At 39.6% G+C, this 17,864-nt stretch overlaps 1 protein-coding gene across 3 annotated transcripts; it reads left to right on the top strand.

Annotated features, from left to right (window-relative positions):
• Positions 1-2,132: 2,132 nt before the first annotated feature.
• NEPRO (nucleolus and neural progenitor protein) lies at positions 2,133-17,627 on the top strand. 3 transcript variants are annotated; one of them, XM_036349817.1, is made up of 9 exons: positions 2,133-2,281; positions 4,147-4,301; positions 7,488-7,567; positions 8,005-8,136; positions 8,582-8,659; positions 10,673-11,034; positions 11,339-11,400; positions 13,824-14,083; positions 16,527-17,627. In XM_036349817.1, exons 1-9 carry the CDS (start codon positions 2,179-2,181, stop codon positions 16,987-16,989), a joined length of 1,695 nt encoding a protein of 564 aa, XP_036205710.1. In that variant the 5' UTR covers positions 2,133-2,178; the 3' UTR covers positions 16,990-17,627. The 3 variants fall into 3 exon arrangements, with proteins under 3 accessions (XP_036205710.1, XP_036205711.1, XP_036205712.1); XM_036349818.1 differs by lacking the exon at positions 2,133-2,281 and adding an exon at positions 4,452-4,550 and having other exon boundaries at positions 4,164-4,301; XM_036349819.1 differs by lacking the exons at positions 2,133-2,281; positions 4,147-4,301; positions 7,488-7,567; positions 8,005-8,136 and having other exon boundaries at positions 8,603-8,663.
• The last annotated feature ends 237 nt before the right edge of the window (positions 17,628-17,864 follow it).

The raw sequence follows: 17,864 nt of genomic DNA, 5'->3' as shown, positions 1-17,864 counted from the left end.
CCAGTCTTCAGGGTAAAATCCAAAATCTGCCCATGATCTGACACCCCACTCCCAACTTCACCCCTCAGCACACATCATGATCCAGCAATACTGATAAGAGTCTTCCAACCCATGTTGATGAACCCCTGTCTGCCAGGAATGTCCTTCTTCCCTTATCTGCCTGGGAAAACCCTATTCATCCTTCAAAAACTTTATTCAAACATCATCAAGCCTCTTATTCAACCAGTGACTATTGACAAACTTGTGAAATTATACACATTAAATATGTATGGTTCTTTGTATATCAATTATACTTCCATAAAGCTGCTAAAATTTACTGAGATCCTACTACATGCCAAGCTCTGAACAAAGCATTGAGACATAAAGATCAGTAAGCTATATTGATAGTACTGCCTTCAGCAAACTCTCATGCTATTGGAGGAGGAGACATACAAATATACATATTAATACAATAACATGAGGTAAATTTTGTGAGTGTCTGTGGTAGCTGAATAATGCCCTTCCCAAAATAATGTCCACATCCTAATCCCCAGAATCTCTGTTACTTAAAAAAAATTTTTTTAATTGATTTTTAGAGGGAGGGGAAGAGAGAGGGAGAGAGCAGAATCTATGAATATATTACTTTACATTGCAAAGCAGATTTTGTAGATATTAAATTTAAGATTTGGAGATGGGAGATTATCCCATTATTTTGGTGGCTCAATGTAATCACTGGGGTCCTTTTAAGAGGGAGGTAGGCCTAGCCTCCATAGCGTGAGAGAATGGAGGGAGACTAGCAGATGCTATGCTACTGAGTTTGAAAATGGGGCATGGAGACATGAACCAAGACATGCAGGTGGTCTCTAGAAGTTGGACAAAGCAAGGAAGTGAATGCTCCACTGGAGCCCCCAGAGGGAACCAGCCCTGCCTGCTGATTTTAGTCCCCTGAGATTAATTTTGGACTTCCGACCTTCAGACATGTAATGATTGTATTAGTGTTTTAAGTGACTAGTTTGTAGTAATTTGTTACAGCACCCACAGGAAGCTAATACAGAGGCCAACTGTAGTAGCACATAAAGGGGATATGGAGTGGGGAAGGAATGTTCTGGAAGAATTACTTGGAGGTGATGACACCGGAGCTGAGGAAGGGAGACTGCAGAAGTTAGTGTGTGCAAGGCACACAGGGATCATGGGAAGTGTGTCAACAAGGCAATGCTACGTATATTAAACGTTAGAAGTAATACCAACAATATTAATTCTGATAGTTTATTTGTATGCCAGGCACTGCTCTAACGCATTTATAACTCTGTGAGGTAGAGACTATTATTATCTTCACTTTACTATGGGGACACTAAGGTTTGGCGGAGTTAAGTAATTTTCCTGACATCACAGAGCCAGCAAACCGGCAGAGCTTTAATTAGAACCTTGGCAGTGTGTCTCCAAAACCCACTAACTGCCTCTCTAATACTCAACTGTGGGAGCCTTAACGACATAAGAAAGGCGGCATCAGTGTGGTTGAAGATAAATGAACTATTAGAAAGATAATAATGAGGCGGGAATCAGCAGGGCTTGGAATATTGTCTAGTCTTACACTGAGGATGAAATTGATAGTCAGCCCACGTTCAAGTTCCTTTGATGTGATTCCGGTTTTGCTATCGCTCCAGATAGAGGAGCCTTGACTATCTCAAAGTAAATCACTCCTGTGTTACAACCTCTACTTTGCATAATCCTCTTTATTTCCTTGCTGCCTTTTCCCCTAATGTCTGAGGCGGAGTGCATACGCCAACTCAACTCTGGGCCTCAGTTTCCACATCTGTAAAATGCCTTCAAGTAGTAGTTCCAACCTTGGTTGTGCCTTAAAATCCCCTGTGGGTAAGCTTAAACCAAAGGCAGATTCCTCGCCCCATCTCCGAGATTCTGACTAATTCCGGGCCTGGGCTTTCCCCCAAACTCTCCCAGGTGATGCTGATGAGCGTCCAGGTTTCTACCTGGGTCCTTTCCAGCTCAGGGTTTGGGCCACGATTCCGTGAAGGCCCCGCCCCTCCCTCGCCCCGCCCCAGGCCCCGCCCTCTTCGTCCCCGATTGGTCTCAGCTCCCCGCCGAGATGGCTTTGCGGGTCCCGCCCCGCCCCCTCCACTTGCAGCCCCGCCCCCGCCACTCGCAGTCCTGCCTCTCGCAGCCCCGCTCCCGCCTCGCAAGATGGCTGCGGTGCTGCGCCGCCCGGAGCCTTGGAACCGCGTGACCATCCCAAAGGCGGGGAGCCGCAGCGCGGTGACGGTACAGGACCCCGGCGCGGCCCTGGGTGAGTGAGGCGCCCCGAGTGGAGACCAGTCCGCAGGCAGCGGGCCGGCGGCCACGTGCGCGGGGGCGGGACTTCCTGAGCCAGCCGGTCGCCCGGAAGCGGCGCGGGGCCGGCCCGGGCAAGCCTGGGCTCCGAGTTTCCCAAGGAGGTTGGGGGGGCCTGGGGCTGCACTGCGCCTCTCTGAGCCCACGCGCTGTGCCGAGGAGGCGGAGTGGGCGGAGAGGGCGGACGCGCCTGGGAACTCCGTTTACCTCCCGTCAGTTTCCGGCTTTCGCTGGGAGCAGCTGGGGGAGCCCCGTAGGCACTCGGCTTACCCCGCGCTCTTTCCGGGCCTCTGCTTACTCATTTGTAAAATGGGGTTAGTCCTTCCTCCCTACCCATCACCGGTTGCTGGGATCATCTAATGATGCTGTTCTTTTATTTTGTAATATCCAACAAGTTACGGTGTATAATTAACAGCAGTTAATCTAGATTTCCCGAGGCAGTTTCAACTTTAAATGTTCCGCTCTATTATCACCCTGATTAACTATAGTCATCATTATACACCCAGAAACTAGTACAGTGCCTGGCACACAGTAAGCATCAAGCAATGCATGCAAAAATGAATAACTGCATAATACTGTTCGATTAGGTTTAAAATTATGGTCACTGACTATATTTAGAATAGTACATAAACAAGCTTTTTTTTTACTACACATAAGTTTAAAATTTATCTGTCAAACAGCAGTATTTATACTAGTAGTTAAAAACAAACTTGGAAAAAGTACATGGCAGAATATATAAAGGCGATTAGTTTTAAAATGTCTTTTGTGTGTAAAAAAATGGGGGATTCAGAGAAGTATACAACATGTGCCCCACCTTCAAGGTACTAAAGGTTAAAGGTGTAAGTGTGCACCAAATGACTGCAAAGTACTCCTGTGAAAGATTATTAAAATCCTGGTAAAATGTGATGCAGATATACACACTTGTTTAACAGACATTCTCTTGATTTTTAGACCATATAATGTGTCACTGTTTTCCAACTTACATACTTAATCATTAATTACATCCTTAGAGTTAAGGCTGATTATGTATTTGTTTTTGGTTCCTTTAAAACAGCGATTTTCAATCAGTAGGCCACAAGAATTTTTTGTTGTTGTTAATTCTCACCGAGGATATATTTCCATTGATTTTTAGGGAGAGTGTAAGAGAGGGAAAGACAGAGAGAAACAGAGAAACACATTGATTGGTTGCCTCCTGCATGAGCCCTGACCAGGGCTGGGCAGGAGCCTGTAACCAAGGTACGTGCCCTTGACCGGTCTGCAGGGCAACACTCTGTCCACTGAGCCAAACTGGCTAGGGCCACAAAAATTTTTTAAACATGTAATACTTGACTATTTATGGGCACTTACCTCTTTTCCCCTTAGATTGTCAAATAAAAAAAATGACAACAGGCAACCCAACAATAGCTGTCTGGTGTGAATGAATCAAAATCATACCTATTTATTTGGTCAGTTCAGCAAAAAATATATTTTTTGGTGTGCCACAGTAATTAGTTTATATGTGCCATGAGATGAAAAAGATTGAAAAAAATGCTGCTTTAAAACTGATAAGGAGCCCTGGCCAGGTAGCTCAGTTGGCTAGAGCATCATCCCAATACCCGAAGGTTGCAGTCAGGGCACATACAAGAATCAACCAATGAATGTATGAATGAGTGGAACAACAAATCAGTGTTTCTCTCTCCCTCTCCCCCCTGCCTTTCTCTTTAAAATCAATAATTAAAATATCTTAAAAAAATAAGGAAAGATGCTTCCTTCAGTGATTTTTATATAATACACTTAATGCAGAAATACATATTTAAGTCTTATTAAAATTCTCTGCTTTAGACCTTTGTATTGAAGCTGTACTTAAAGGATGCTGGCTTGTTACACTGTCACTGAAGAGCCAAACCTTAGATGCAGAAACAGATGTGCTATGTGCAGTCCTTTACAGCAATCACAACAGAATGGGCCGCCACAAGCCCCATTTGGCCCTCAAACAGGTAAGGAGGAGGCCTTGTGTTTGAGACTCAACATGTTTGCTTGATGAAGATGGAGCTCACACTACTACTTAATATTTTGTTATTTACAGAAACTGAGTCTAAACTTACAGATTCATGCTCTCTGGTTAATTTTCTATTCCCATTACTTAGGATAAAAAAGATGACGATTTCTTCATCAAAGAACTGGGATCGCCCTCACCGGTTTGGCTCAGTGGATAGAGCGCCGGCCTGCAAACTGAAAGGTCCCAGGTTCGATTCCGGTCAAGGGCATGTACCTTGGTTGCGGGCACATCCCCAGTAGGGGGTGTGCAGGAGGCAGCTGATCGATGTTTCTCTCTCATTGATGTTTATAACTCTCTATCCCTCTCCCTTCCTCTCTGTAAAAAGTCAATAAAATATATTAAAAAAAAAAAAAAAGAACTGGGATCATGGCCTTTCCCTGAGTTTTCATGTCTGGGCAGCTTTATCTCCTTCTGAGTCTTTAATTCCAAAACCAAGTTTATCTCAGATTGAACAAATTTCTCCTCTTGGATTCCAAGTTGTAAATAATTACTCAGTCAGAAAAAGTTGGTGTTCCATTTTCTCTGCTGCTTCCTTTTATGTAGCTGTGCCATCTAATTGAATCAATCAAAACTGCCTCTGCTTCTGGTCCCTTTTAGTTCTGGCTGCATCTTTTTTTAGCCCTGTCAACTTTTAGTTGTCTTGCTATTCTACTAATCTTTTCTCCACCCTGATATATTCTATAAAGCAAAGTAGATAGATCATCTAAAACACAGCTTTGATTTTTAATGTTCCTCCATTGTCTCCTGAATAAAGACCAAACCTCATAGGTTGGCTTACAGGATCCTCCATGGTCTGTCCTATTCAGTTTTTCTAGCTCAGGCTTCTCTCTTGCCTTCATCTGTTTTACATCCCAGGCAAACTGAATTCTTCACGAGTCCTCACCATGTTTGTTCCCTCACCCGAGCCTTTGCTTACCTGCTCCTGTATGTTTGGAAGGCCTAGTCCCCTCCATCTCGGCCTGTTAAAAGCCTTCTCATCCTCTAAGTTCCATTTCAAGTCTTCTCGCAGTAATCACTTCTTCCCAAGGGGTAACATGAGTGTTTATTATGGAAGTTGCATCTTTCTGATTAGTGAAGTTGGACTCCTCCTCTTTTTGTGAGTCTTGGCTATTTGGGCATCTCTTACGGCATTTAGCGTGGTCTGTGTTGCAGTATAGGCATTTGTGTACATGTTTTATGTCCCTACCATCCCTTAGAGTAGGGAGCATGTCTCATCATGCTGCTACAATTAGTATTACTCTTACTACTACTGCCTTATATATCTGCTTCACATAACAGTTTACAAAGAACTTTCATCTACTTTAAGATTTATTTTTTTCTACCTTCAAAAGCTAGATACTGGAATTACCTTCACCCTAATGATCACCAAAGGAGAATAGAAAATAGTCTTGATTCCTCTTCTGTGTGACAGTACTTTGAGTATATAAAGACTGTCTGCCCTGGCCAGTTTGGCTCAGTGGATAGAGCGTCAGCCTGCAGATTGAGGGGTCCCAGGTTTGATTCCGGTCAAGGGCACATGCCTCAGTTGAAGGCTCGATCCCTGTGCCTAGTACGGTGCATGCAGGAGGCAACCAGTTGATGTGTTTCTCTCATTGTTGATGCTTCTCTCTCTCCTCCCTTCCTCTGTGAAATCAATTTTAAAAATATATATAATGTATATATACGTGTGTATAAATATATATATATATATGTATGTAAATATAACTGTTCTTAATGTTTCTCCATGTTCTCTCTTCCTTGCTAACTTCTCAAGCACCCTCCCCGCCTTTGTTTGAACCATAGCTCACTTACTGTGTTCCCCAGATGCTTTATCATCTCGGTTTGCCAGTACTTCTCTCAAAGGATGGTGTCCATAATTAAAAAATGAAAAAGAGCTGACCCCAGAGAATTTAGGGATTGTTGCTGCCATTGTTCTGAAAACCATCCTGTTAAGAGAGAGTCCATAACTTTTTTTTTTTAATTGATTTTTTACAGAGAGGAAGGGAGAGGGATAGAGAGTTAGAAACATCGATGAGAGAGAAACATCGATCAGCTGCCTCCTGCACACTGCCTACTGGGGATGTGCCCGCAACCCAGGTACATGCCCTTGACCGGAATCGAACCTGGGACCCTTGAGTCCGCAGGCTGACGCTCTATCCACTGAGCCAAACCGGTTAGGGCGAGAGTCCATAACTTTGATTGGATTTTTAGGAGCATATACGTAGCTCTAGCAAGATACTATCTTTGCCAATATGAGTGGCCATCCAGATCTTGACATCCTTCAGTCTGGATGCAGTCCCATGCATGCCCTTTGTGTGGTATTTCCTGAGGACCACAGAATTCTTGACACATTTTGTATAATGGATGGCTACTATTTTTCCTTTTTTTGATGAAAAATGCTATTGAATGCCTACTCGATGCTCAATACTGAGTACAGTGGTGGGTAAAATAGACAAAATATATTGTTCTCATAGAACTTATAGTTGAAAGGAGAAAGACAATCAATCAAATGTCAGATGGTGATAAGTGCTATAAAGAAAAAGAAAGTGCTGAGGGGATTGCAATTTTAAATAAGGCATATCTTTTAATTTCAATATTTAATAAATATATATATATATACACACACACTAACTTACTAGATTTTTAGCAACTAGAAATTGGTTAGTGTTTATTTCCCAGCATGCCTTGCACACAGTAGGTATTCAATATACATTTGTAAAATGAATAGACTGATCACTTTCCTCATTTCTGTGGCACTCACAGGCTGCTGAAATTTAGTAGTTAATTACTATTTTGTCTTAATAGTTTTACTATTAGAAATCATGTTGCTACAGAAAAATTATAATCTTGAGAATAATCTTATACTTACTTTGGTCTACTTTATAGCATCATACATAATAAATTCTTAGTTATAATCTGACTTGAGAAATTTGTTTCGCTGGATAAATTTTAGATTTTTAGCCAGAAGCAATTACTTTGAGTTACAGATTTCTTTACCCTTAAAAAAAAAGGGGGCGGGGGGAATTCTGTGGTATTCAGTATATTTCCATACTTTGAAATTTTGGTTTTCTTTGCTTTGCTGGTCCCATCAGTGGCCTTGTCTGTATTATATGCATATGAATTTGAGCTGCTCTTCCCCTTTCAGGTTGAACAGTGTTTAAAACGTTTGAAAAACATGAATTTGGAGAGTTCAATTCAAGATCTGTCTGAGTTGTTTTCTTCCAAGTAAGTGGTCCAATTGCCTTGTGGTGAGAACTCTGTCTTGCTGTGATCTCCCTTTGGATTTTTTTCTGCTTGGTGTTGGAATATAACCAATTATACCTCAGTTATACAAATGTTTTAATTAGGGGTACTGGTATTTGTGGTAATCTCCTTTTGTTAGCTTGTGGGAGGGACTGATGTCACTTGAAATCTGGGACATGATAAGATTATATTGAAACATCAGTGTCCATGAAATTCAGTGAGTCCTATTTGAGCATAACTAGCTCAAATTGAGCTTAAAGGAACCCTGTACTTGATTGAATAATTTCTATTTCCAATCTAGTTCTTTCATAAATGTAACTTACAAAATCCAAATTACTTTGGTTCTCTTTTCCAACTTTGTATATAAAAGTACTTTATATTTAATAATGAACGTAATATACTTTTCTATTTTTGTCAAGTGAAAATCAGCCTGTAGCTACCAAAGCATGTGTCATCCCCAGCCAACCAGTGGTGGAATTTGTGTTGATGAAGATTTTGGGAGCCTGCAAATTGTTACTTCGCTTGTTAGATTGTTGCTGCAAGACATTTCTGTATCCTTGAAGCAACTGAAATACCTATTTCTCAGTTGGAATTGTTTGGATAAATTTAGTAGTATTTCCATTTGAAAGCTAGGGGGTCTGTAGGAGTTATAACCTATGGAATTCTTATAAATTTGCTTCTTGGCCTCCTTTCCCCAGGAATTGCCTCATACAACCATTGCCAGAGACCGCCTCTCTCTCTCATATGTATTATCCTAAGGACACTGACAGAAATTCTTATCTTAGAAACTAAACCTTAGAAACTCAGTTTAACAATGAGAGCTCTAGCAGAGTGTATACTACTATATTTTTAAGTTTCCATGAGTTAAATAGAACATGTTTTAAGGCTTTAATTCATGAAAAAAAATTCTATTTCCAATCTAGTTCCTTCATAAATGTAACTTACAAAATCCAAATTACTTTGATTCTGTTTTCCAACTTTAATTTGAATCTCCAGCTTGACTGTGAAACACCTAGGTTTGCAAGAATTCATTATTTTAAACCTTGTGATGGTTGGGCTGGTGAGCAGGTTATGGTATGTATGTACACATCTTTGAAATCATTCGTTTTCTTTTTCATCTCTTTAACTCAGCCTAGGTTTCTCACTGGTTTTCATATTTATTTTCCCAGGGGATGCTGAATTTGTGGGAGTTCTGTTTCATTTGATCAGAGTTTATGTGGGGTGGATTTGGAAGCTAAGTGTTTTATGTCAAAAGATTAGGCTTTAAATCTGAAGGCAAGAAACCATCTCAACACTAAACAATTAAGCAAATGAAATCCTAGGATTAGCAACTAGAATAATAAAAAAAAAAATCATTGCTGTGATCATATAGCAACTGGCCCATTTAAAGTGAAGGTCTTTCTGGGCAGGCTGTTTCACTCAATTCTTTTTGCCTCTAGGTTTATTATTTTTAATGGCATGACCTTCCTTATGAGCTCCAGATTCTTTTTCTCCATCTGAAACACCACTGCTTTTTGAAATACAGTTAGTTGATATAAGAACACTGGTAGTAGCTGCAAGGTAAAGAGACCTTCTCTTGCATCTCTGTATATTACTAGGGGCCCGGTGCACAAAATTTGTGCACTCGGGAAGGGGGGGTCCCTCAGCCCGGCCTGCGCCCTCTCCCAGTCCGGGTGCCCTCGGGGGGATGTCCAACTGATGGCTTAGCAGGGAGCAGGCCTAGCTGGCAGTCGGACATCCTTAGCGCTGCTGCAGGGAGAGGCTCTGTGAGCCTGGCTTCTGGCTGAGTGGTGCACCCCCTTGTGGGAGTGCACTGACCACCAGGGGGCAGCTTCTGTGTTGAGTGTCTGCCCCCTGGTAGTCAGTGCACGTCATAGCGACTGGTTGTTCTGCCGTTAGGTTGATTTGCATATTAGCCTTTTATTATATAGGATGAAGCTTACTTGATGGATAATTGGACTCGGAATCTGCCCCATATTTGTAAAGAAACCAGATTTGGGCAGCTTTAGACAATTGGGATTGTTATCTCTAATTTAAATTAAAACTAAAAAAACACAAAAATTGTCTTTGGAGATTAAAAAACTTGCTTTGCTGTCTCAACAAGGATATCTTAAATACTATTTTCAGTCATTCTGTTTTTCAACTTATTCTTAGAGGTAATAATGTTAAAATTACTAATCATATTATTTTCTATGTCAAACAATCATTCTTGTCTATAATGAAAATAACTTAAGTTTTTGTGAGTACAACAATAAAACATGCTTATTTCAAGAAATTTTAAAATGTAGGAAAAAATGTAAAGAACCTGAAATTTACCTAAAATCTCACCACCTAGATAAAACCAAACTTAGGATTTTGGTGCATATCCTTTGAGACAGCTTTCTGTCTAGTACTTCATTTAGGTTTTTTTTTTTTTTTTTTTTAATTTTATTGATTTTTTACAGAGAGGACGGGAGAGGGATAGTAAGAAACATCGATGAGAGAGAAACATTGATCAGCTGCCTCCTGCACACCCCCTACTGGGGATGTGCCTGCAACCAAGGTACATGCCCTTGACTGGAATCGAACCTGGGACCCTTGAGTCCGCAGGCCGACGCTCTATCCACTGAGCCAAACCAGTTAGGGCTTCATTTAGTTTTAAGTAACATTTTGTTTTGTGTGTGTGTGTTTTAAATAATTGATTTTTAAAATAAATTTTTATTGATTTCAGAAAGGAAGGGAGAGGGAGAGAGAGATAGAAACATCAATGATGAGAGAGAATCATTGATTGGCTGCCCCCTGCACATCCTCTACTGGGGATCAGGCCCACAACCCAGACATGTGCCCCTGACTGGAATCGAACCTGGGACCCTTCAGTCTTCAGGCCGACTCTCTGTCCACTGAGCCAAACCAGCTAGGGCTTAAGTAACACTTGGGTTTTTCTATTAAGGCTAGACTAATCTGGCTATTTGCAAATATGTGCGATAGTGTTTTTTATCTTTAGTGGTAGGTTGATAGGCATTTATTTTCAGCTTTGAATTGTGGTAATTATGTAATCTGCAAATTGTAATTACTGGTTAATTCATGATCTCCTATTTCTTTCTCTAGGGTTCTCTATAAAGGTGTTTTAAAAAGGCTGATTTCTTTATATGCGTCATTGTTTGGATTGCTTCAGGAGGTCTCAAGGATTCAACCTTTGCCTTACTTCAAAGATTTTACCTTTCCTTCTGATATTGTTGAATTTTTGGGACAGCCCTATTTAGAGGTCTTTAAGAAAAAAATGCCTACAGCTTTTGCAGCTAAGGGAGTAACTAAATTGCTAAATAAACTGTTCTCAACAAAAGAGCAATCACTGAGGTGCAGTGAAGAAACTTCACATAGGATTTCCAAAAAAGCTAATCAAATGAAGATCAATATACAGAATAATGTGGATCTTGGACAGCCAGTAAAGAATAAGGAAATCTTCAAAGGTAATATGCTTTGATATAGCACATACTTAAAAAAAAGTTGAAGTTACAATACATTCATGGGTTGTGTAGAAGATATCCCATTCCTTTTAACACACACTGATTATCTTCAAAGAGGTATGGTAATACCTGTGTTTTCTAAGTTTGAATTTTTAAATTGTTTATTTCTGTCGTTTCATAGTTCTTTGCTTGCTTCCTCTACTTCTTTTGTAGTAGTTTGGCAAGAAATATTGTCATGCACTTAAGAATTTGTTGATTTGAAAATAGTATGCCTAAGTTTTTGTATTTGATCTTTCCATCTCCACAGCAAAGTCATCAGAATTTGATGTGAGGGCGTTCTGCAAACAGCTGAAACACAGAGCTATTCAGGTTTGGCTTAATTTATTATAGCTTGATTTCTGCTAATGTATACAGTAGATTCCACTTACCAACGACAGAAATTAAATCTGTTTTTTATCCCTAGCTCTAAGCTTAGTACCATCTTGGTTCTCAGTCTCCTTATGAATGGAGGCACTCCAAGGGATTTTAGTGCATCGAGTTAATTCAGTTAATAAAGTGCCTTCAGAAACATTTTATTGAGTTTTGCTAGAACTTTAAAGTGACCCTAGGATCCATCGTAGGTGTGGATTATACTGTAGCTTAAGAGAATGGGCCTTGCAGTCATAAATGGTTTGAGTCCTTTAGTTTGTACTAGCTGAGTGACCTTATGTAATTTTCTTGACTTGTTCATATCTCTATTTTCTAATAGTATGTACCTCATGGAGTTATGCCATTTTAATGCAAGTAAAGTGTTCAGCATAGAGTCAGGAGTATGGTAGATACTTAATTGGTTCAGTGTCATTATTCGCCTCCTCACCATGAGGCTTCCATTTCTTCCTGTCCAGGTTCAAACTTTAACACGACTCCTCTTCTTAGTCAGTGTCCGTAAATTCTTTTTGTTCTGGATCTAACTATGTATGTCAGTGTCACCCTCTTTCATCTGATGACTACTTGACTTCTGTTACCCTTTGTCTTCTCAAAATTGTTTTTTTCTGGTTTGCTTCATGGATTATTTCTTACATTCTATTTAAGAATTCTGTCATTTCTAATGTTAGAGTGCTTTCTTGAACATTTATAAGGCTTCCAGTTTGCAGTTACATTATGTCCAATTCATGAGTTCCAGAGGGAGGAATAATAATAATAATAATGGCTAATACATACTTATATTGCATTTGCTCTTTGTCAGGCATTGTCCAAAATATTTTAACTCATACAATCCTCACAGAAGTCCTGTGAGATAGGTGCTATTATTAGTTTCCATAGTTCAGGTGAGAAAACTGAGATACATAGAGATCAAGAAATTTGCTCAGGCCACGTGGCAAATATGGGCAGAGCTGGGATTTGAATGCAGGCAGTTTGGTTTCATAATCTGTTCTTTACCCTTTACACCAGCCTCCAAAATAGTAACAACTGTGGTTCTCTGTGATCCTGAAACTTCTGTAGTCCATCTACCTATTGCTAGGTTTTGAAGTTGGTTGGTCAGCATCCCTCTTATTCATGACTATCACTACCACATTTTTTAGCAATTAGCACTAATATGCTTAGTTTGCTTTCAGATAAAACTTATTTAACAAATCACCAACACAAAGCATTGGTAGGTTTCTACTTTTCTATTTTCTACTGGTTTTTATATTCTTGAGGATAAGAAATTTGGAAGAAGGTAAGCTTTAATTGAAAGATGGAAGCAGACCTAATATGTGGCATAATTTCATAAATAGTATAAGTCAGCTGTGGGCAAACTACGGCCCGTGGGCCGGATCCGGCCCGTTTGAAATGAATAAAACTAAAAAAAAAAAAAAAAACCGTACCCTTTTATGTAATGATGTTTACTTTGAATTTATATTAGTTCACACAAACACTCCATCCATGCTTTTGTTCCGGCCCTCCAGTCCAGTTTAAGAACCCATTGTGGCCCTCGAGTCAAAAAGTTTGCCCACCCCTGGTATAAGTTGATAAAATTCAAACTTGACTTGATACAGAAAGGTGGATTGAAGAGACAAAGGTGCAACATCAAAAGATGGTTGAATTGAAATTGAAAATGGTACTTAGTTAAGCATTTTAACATATGTTCAGCAATCATCCCTGTCTTCATGTGTCTTCAGTAACATTTATAACCCGTCACTGAGGAGGGTGACTCAGGGTACATAAGGAAGTGAAGAACAAGTTGTGAGAGTCCAGTAGTACAGAGGAAAGGGGCTCTTCAGTGATTTTTTCCCCCCCATCAGATAGGCTTTGACCAATATTTAATCATGTGGAGTTTTATTCTTATGTGTGGGTGAAAGATATATGTGTTAGAATATTTATATTGTTTCCTGTGTGCAACTGAATTTAGCTGTGGATGGGATCTATTGTAGCTCAGAGGGGGACAAATTTTGTGTTAGGGACAGTGAATAAAAAATTAAGTTTTTTTAGGACAAAAGGAAGGTACAGTGAACTAACAAAGGTTTCTCTTTTTTTAAAAAGACTGATTTTCAGCCCGGCCAGCATGGCTGTTGGTTTAGCATCACCCTATGAACTAGGAGGTTTGATTCCCAGTCAGGGCACATCTCCGGGTTGCAGCTCAATTCCCGTGTCAGGCATGCAGAAGGCAGCCAATGATTCTCTCTCATCATATTTCTATCTCTCTCCCTTCCTTCCTCTCTGAAATTAATAAAAATATAAAAAGACGGATTTTCAAATTTTGATAGTCTGAGTCAGCTTGTCTCTTTTGTCATGTTTACAATTCAGTAACAAATCACCTTTCCATATTTCAGAAGGCCAGCTTTGAGTTTAAATGTCCTCAATCCCAACTAAAGGCAACGAAACATTCTTCTCAGGAAGTGACAGGAACTCCCTGTGCCACAACTTTTGTGCAAAGATTCCAAGAGGCTGAGACTTTCATACAACTTTCTGAAGAAATCCAAATGGCGATTCTGTGGTGCAGGAGCAAAAAACTCAAGGCTCAGGCTTCCTTTCTGGGCAATAAACTTCTTAAAAGTAACCGCCTTAAACATGTGGAAGCTCAAGGTTATAGGTAGGTATATTACAAAAATTATGTTCCTTTTTTTGTTGTCATTTAGGGCATAAGTATATATATTCAAGTCAGCTTTCTTTAAAATGGCATGTCCAGTAGCCCAAGGGGGGCTAAAAGTGGAATATACTTAATCTGTAATTTTATTTGCTGCTTTTGTTGGGCAAAGTTGGATCACGGGGAGGAGTAAACTTGGTTAATTGAATTTATTCATTTATACTTTTCACCATTCCATCCATTCATTCAGAAGCATTAGGAATGTCTGGGGATACAACTGTATGTGAAACAGACTTAATCCTCACAGATGCTAGCTTTAGTAGAAATGATGGCCAGTCTTCCCACAGCTTCAGAGCAGCAGGATGAGTGACTGAGAGCAGACGCAGAAGGTGCCTGCCTTCCACAAGGGCACACACCACACTCTGAGGTCAGGGTCAGGTAATGTTCGTTCACAGGAGCTAGACTCTCCATGTACTGATTTCTTACTTTCATAGAACTGCCCAAGGATAGCATCTTTGATTGTGAGCCAGTAAGTATTGCTTGAAATAATACATGAAATTAGACACTTTTTAGGGCTTTATTTTTATTGAAAAAAATAATAGATGCTCATGGTAACAATATCAGCCACAAATGGCTATAAAGATCCTTATTCCCCCTTCACAGAGGCAGTCCTTCTGACCAGGTTTTAATGTATCCTTCAAGCAATATTCTGTGCACCCACTATAATTTCTTATCTATAGACATATATCTATTCAGGACTTTATAATGGTTCCCATTTTGTCTAAAATTTGTTAAATTTTTAAATTTATGGAAAAAATATTCCCATTTTAGTAAAAAATTTGATACAGTAAGGGTTTTGTAACGAGTTTTGATTAAAGGATATGGGAGAAATTAAGTGTTCCTCAGGAATAAATTTCTGGAAGGGTTTTCACATTGGGATCCCCACAAGGCCTGTCCATCTAAAAGGGATCTCCTCAGGGTGGAAACAGCCGTAGATGGAGAGAATTGTCCTGCTCAAGACTGGATTTAATGTCAGAGGTAAATGAGGAGAGATGATAATCATTAAAAGTTCATGAAAAGGATAACCAACTGGTGTTTATTTGGTTAAACCATTATTTTGTATTTCACAAATATATAGTGCTGTTTAAAAATGTAGAATATTTTAAATCTCCTTTGTGTCCACAGTAATTGTGGGGTAGGCAGTATTATCCCTATTGTATAGGTGAGGAAATGAAGGGTTTTGCTCAGGGTGTTGGAGATCTACAAATCAATTCAAATCCTCTGATTCTTCTGTTTTCATTCTTTCTATTTCCATTTTTTAAAAATATATTTTTATTGATTTCAGAGAGGAGAGGGAGAGAGAGATAGAAATATTAATGATGAGAGAGAATTATTGATTGCTTACCTCCTGCACACCCCCTACTGGGGATTGAGCTCACAACTCGGGCATGTGCCCTGACCAGGAATCGAACTCTGACCTGGTTCATGGGTCGATGCTCAACCACTGAGCAACACCGGCTGGGCTGTATTTCTATTTCAACTGGGAAGTATATCTAGCCTCTCCCCACTTAAAAATCTCTGCTTATATTAAGACAAGAAAAGTAGTTTGGAGACAGAGATCATGAATTACTAACATAATGGGCTCCCACAAAGTTCTATATGTTTAAAAAGGAAGAGGGGAGGATGGTTGGGCAGGAAGTACAGACCCATGCTAATCTTTTTGAAATCTGACTACGGCAAACAGTGAAGCAGTTAGCAAGGTACCAGTGCACCTTGTGGCAGTGCATCCTATTCAGAAGCAAAACACCTAAATCGGCTATTTGAGTTCTGAATTCCCTAACTTGAAGACAATATAGATGAATCACAAATTGGGTAGCTCAAGGCTGTTAGTTCTGTGTGCCAGAAGCCCTGTCTTCTCATTCTTTATATAAACCCTTTACTTTTATTCCTTTTTCTTGTTCAATTCCTGCTACAACAGGAAGTTGTTTATCCAGAAATGGATGAATGCACCCTCACAGACTTTTTTCTATTTGAGATAATCCTTTCCCCAGTTCCACTTATGTATTTTCAATGTATTTTGCGTATTAATTACATTATGAACAGATTAGCAATTATCAGGAAAAAGCTCTGGCACTAAGTATGGAGGTATCTCACCACTAAGCTACCTTGCTAGGCAGTTGTAGGAGCTACTTTACTTTGGGACTATAATGCGGACACATTTGCCTACACCCTGAATAAGGGAAGTTGTGCTCTGAAAACAGATTTGAGTTGAAGCTCCTATTTCCTTATTTTTCATCATGATTCTGGGGTTGTACACAAGAATGGGACTTAGATAAATTGTGTATTTTTCTGTTGCAAGTTGGTGAAAAGGAGACAAATTAAAAGTTTTTGAGAGTGTTTTCTCTGCCACTTAACAATCTCAAATTTTTCCTTTCTCTGTCCTTTAAAGTTTGCCCAAGAAACTAGAGTGCATAAAAACATCGATTTGCAACTGCCTTCTTCGTGGCTCAGATAGCAAAACTTCAAAGCATCATCCGAGACTAAGAAGATCACAGAATAAGATTTTACTGAGACAGAGAAAACCACAGAGAAAGTTGCAGCCGGTGCTTTTAAAGGAAACTCAGCAATCCCCTCAAGGGACTCAGAGTTCTACAGATATCAGTAAACGGAGACTCTCATACCGTGCAGTTCATAAAACTAATGTCTACGCTAACAGTAAGCAACTCTTGAGTAGCAGAGCTTCAAATCCTGTCATACAAACTAAGGAGAAACAAAATCATGAAAATCTTACAGGAAGCAATGAAAATGAAAGGGATTCATGGACAATGATGCAAATAACTAAACATAGTACATCAGGAAACATTAAGGAGACAGATGACATTGATGATATTTTTGCTTTAATGGGAGTTTAGATACTCATCTGTGAGACTTTTAAGTGATTAGCAAGCTAGTCCAGTGTTCTGCTGTTTTAAGTGGAACTCCTGAAATCTGGAAAGATCTGAAAGCACCACTTGGGACTCAAGAGATTTACTGCAACATGGATTAGCAGTTCATTTCAGTTCAGTAAACATTTATAGCTTTGTGTCATTTCATTGTCAGATGTTAGACTATTAAATAGTCCAATTTGCTAGGTGTTAGGATGAAAAATCTATATCCTGCCCTTGAAAAGCAGCTATCCTGACTGAATCTGGTAGGTCCCTGAAAAATAGTAATTTTATAACTTACCTGGGAATAAAGACCCGAATACTTAGGTTTGCAAAAACCTACTCTGAGCCTTATGAAAAATGGGGAGTGGAGGTGGGGAGTAGCAAGGAAGCACCTGAAAGACCACTTTGGCTTACTGGCCCCATTACAGATAAGTCCACTTCTGAACATCAAGGTTTGTAGCTTCTATGGTAGTGCTGTCTTGTTGATACATTAAAATTGATCATTAAAGTAACTCAAAAGTTTTGCCAACAATTGTATTACTAGGGACAGGCACAACCATTATTTCACTTTATTTGTTCACCTTTTCTCATAGAAGAGGATATTAAAATGCTTTTGGAATTTTCAAGTTTGTGGGATTATTTTGTTTTATTTATGGGGTGTGTGTGTGTCTGATTCTGGAAAGGATATACTGTAACGTGACCCAGGGTTATACATGAAATACAACAGGATAAAACCAAGTAAAAGTAGGTGAGAAAGGTAAATGAGAAGATAGAATTAGGAGACACAAAATAGACCCGGATATGAGGCTAACCATGTATTTATAATTTGGGACTGTTGCTGTCACCGACATTTGTATGTT

Source organism: Myotis myotis, unplaced genomic scaffold (assembly GCF_014108235.1).
Source record: "Myotis myotis isolate mMyoMyo1 unplaced genomic scaffold, mMyoMyo1.p scaffold_m19_p_2, whole genome shotgun sequence".
Classification (NCBI taxonomy): Eukaryota; Metazoa; Chordata; class Mammalia; order Chiroptera; family Vespertilionidae; genus Myotis; species Myotis myotis.
This window is presented reverse-complemented; position numbering and strand designations above follow the sequence as displayed.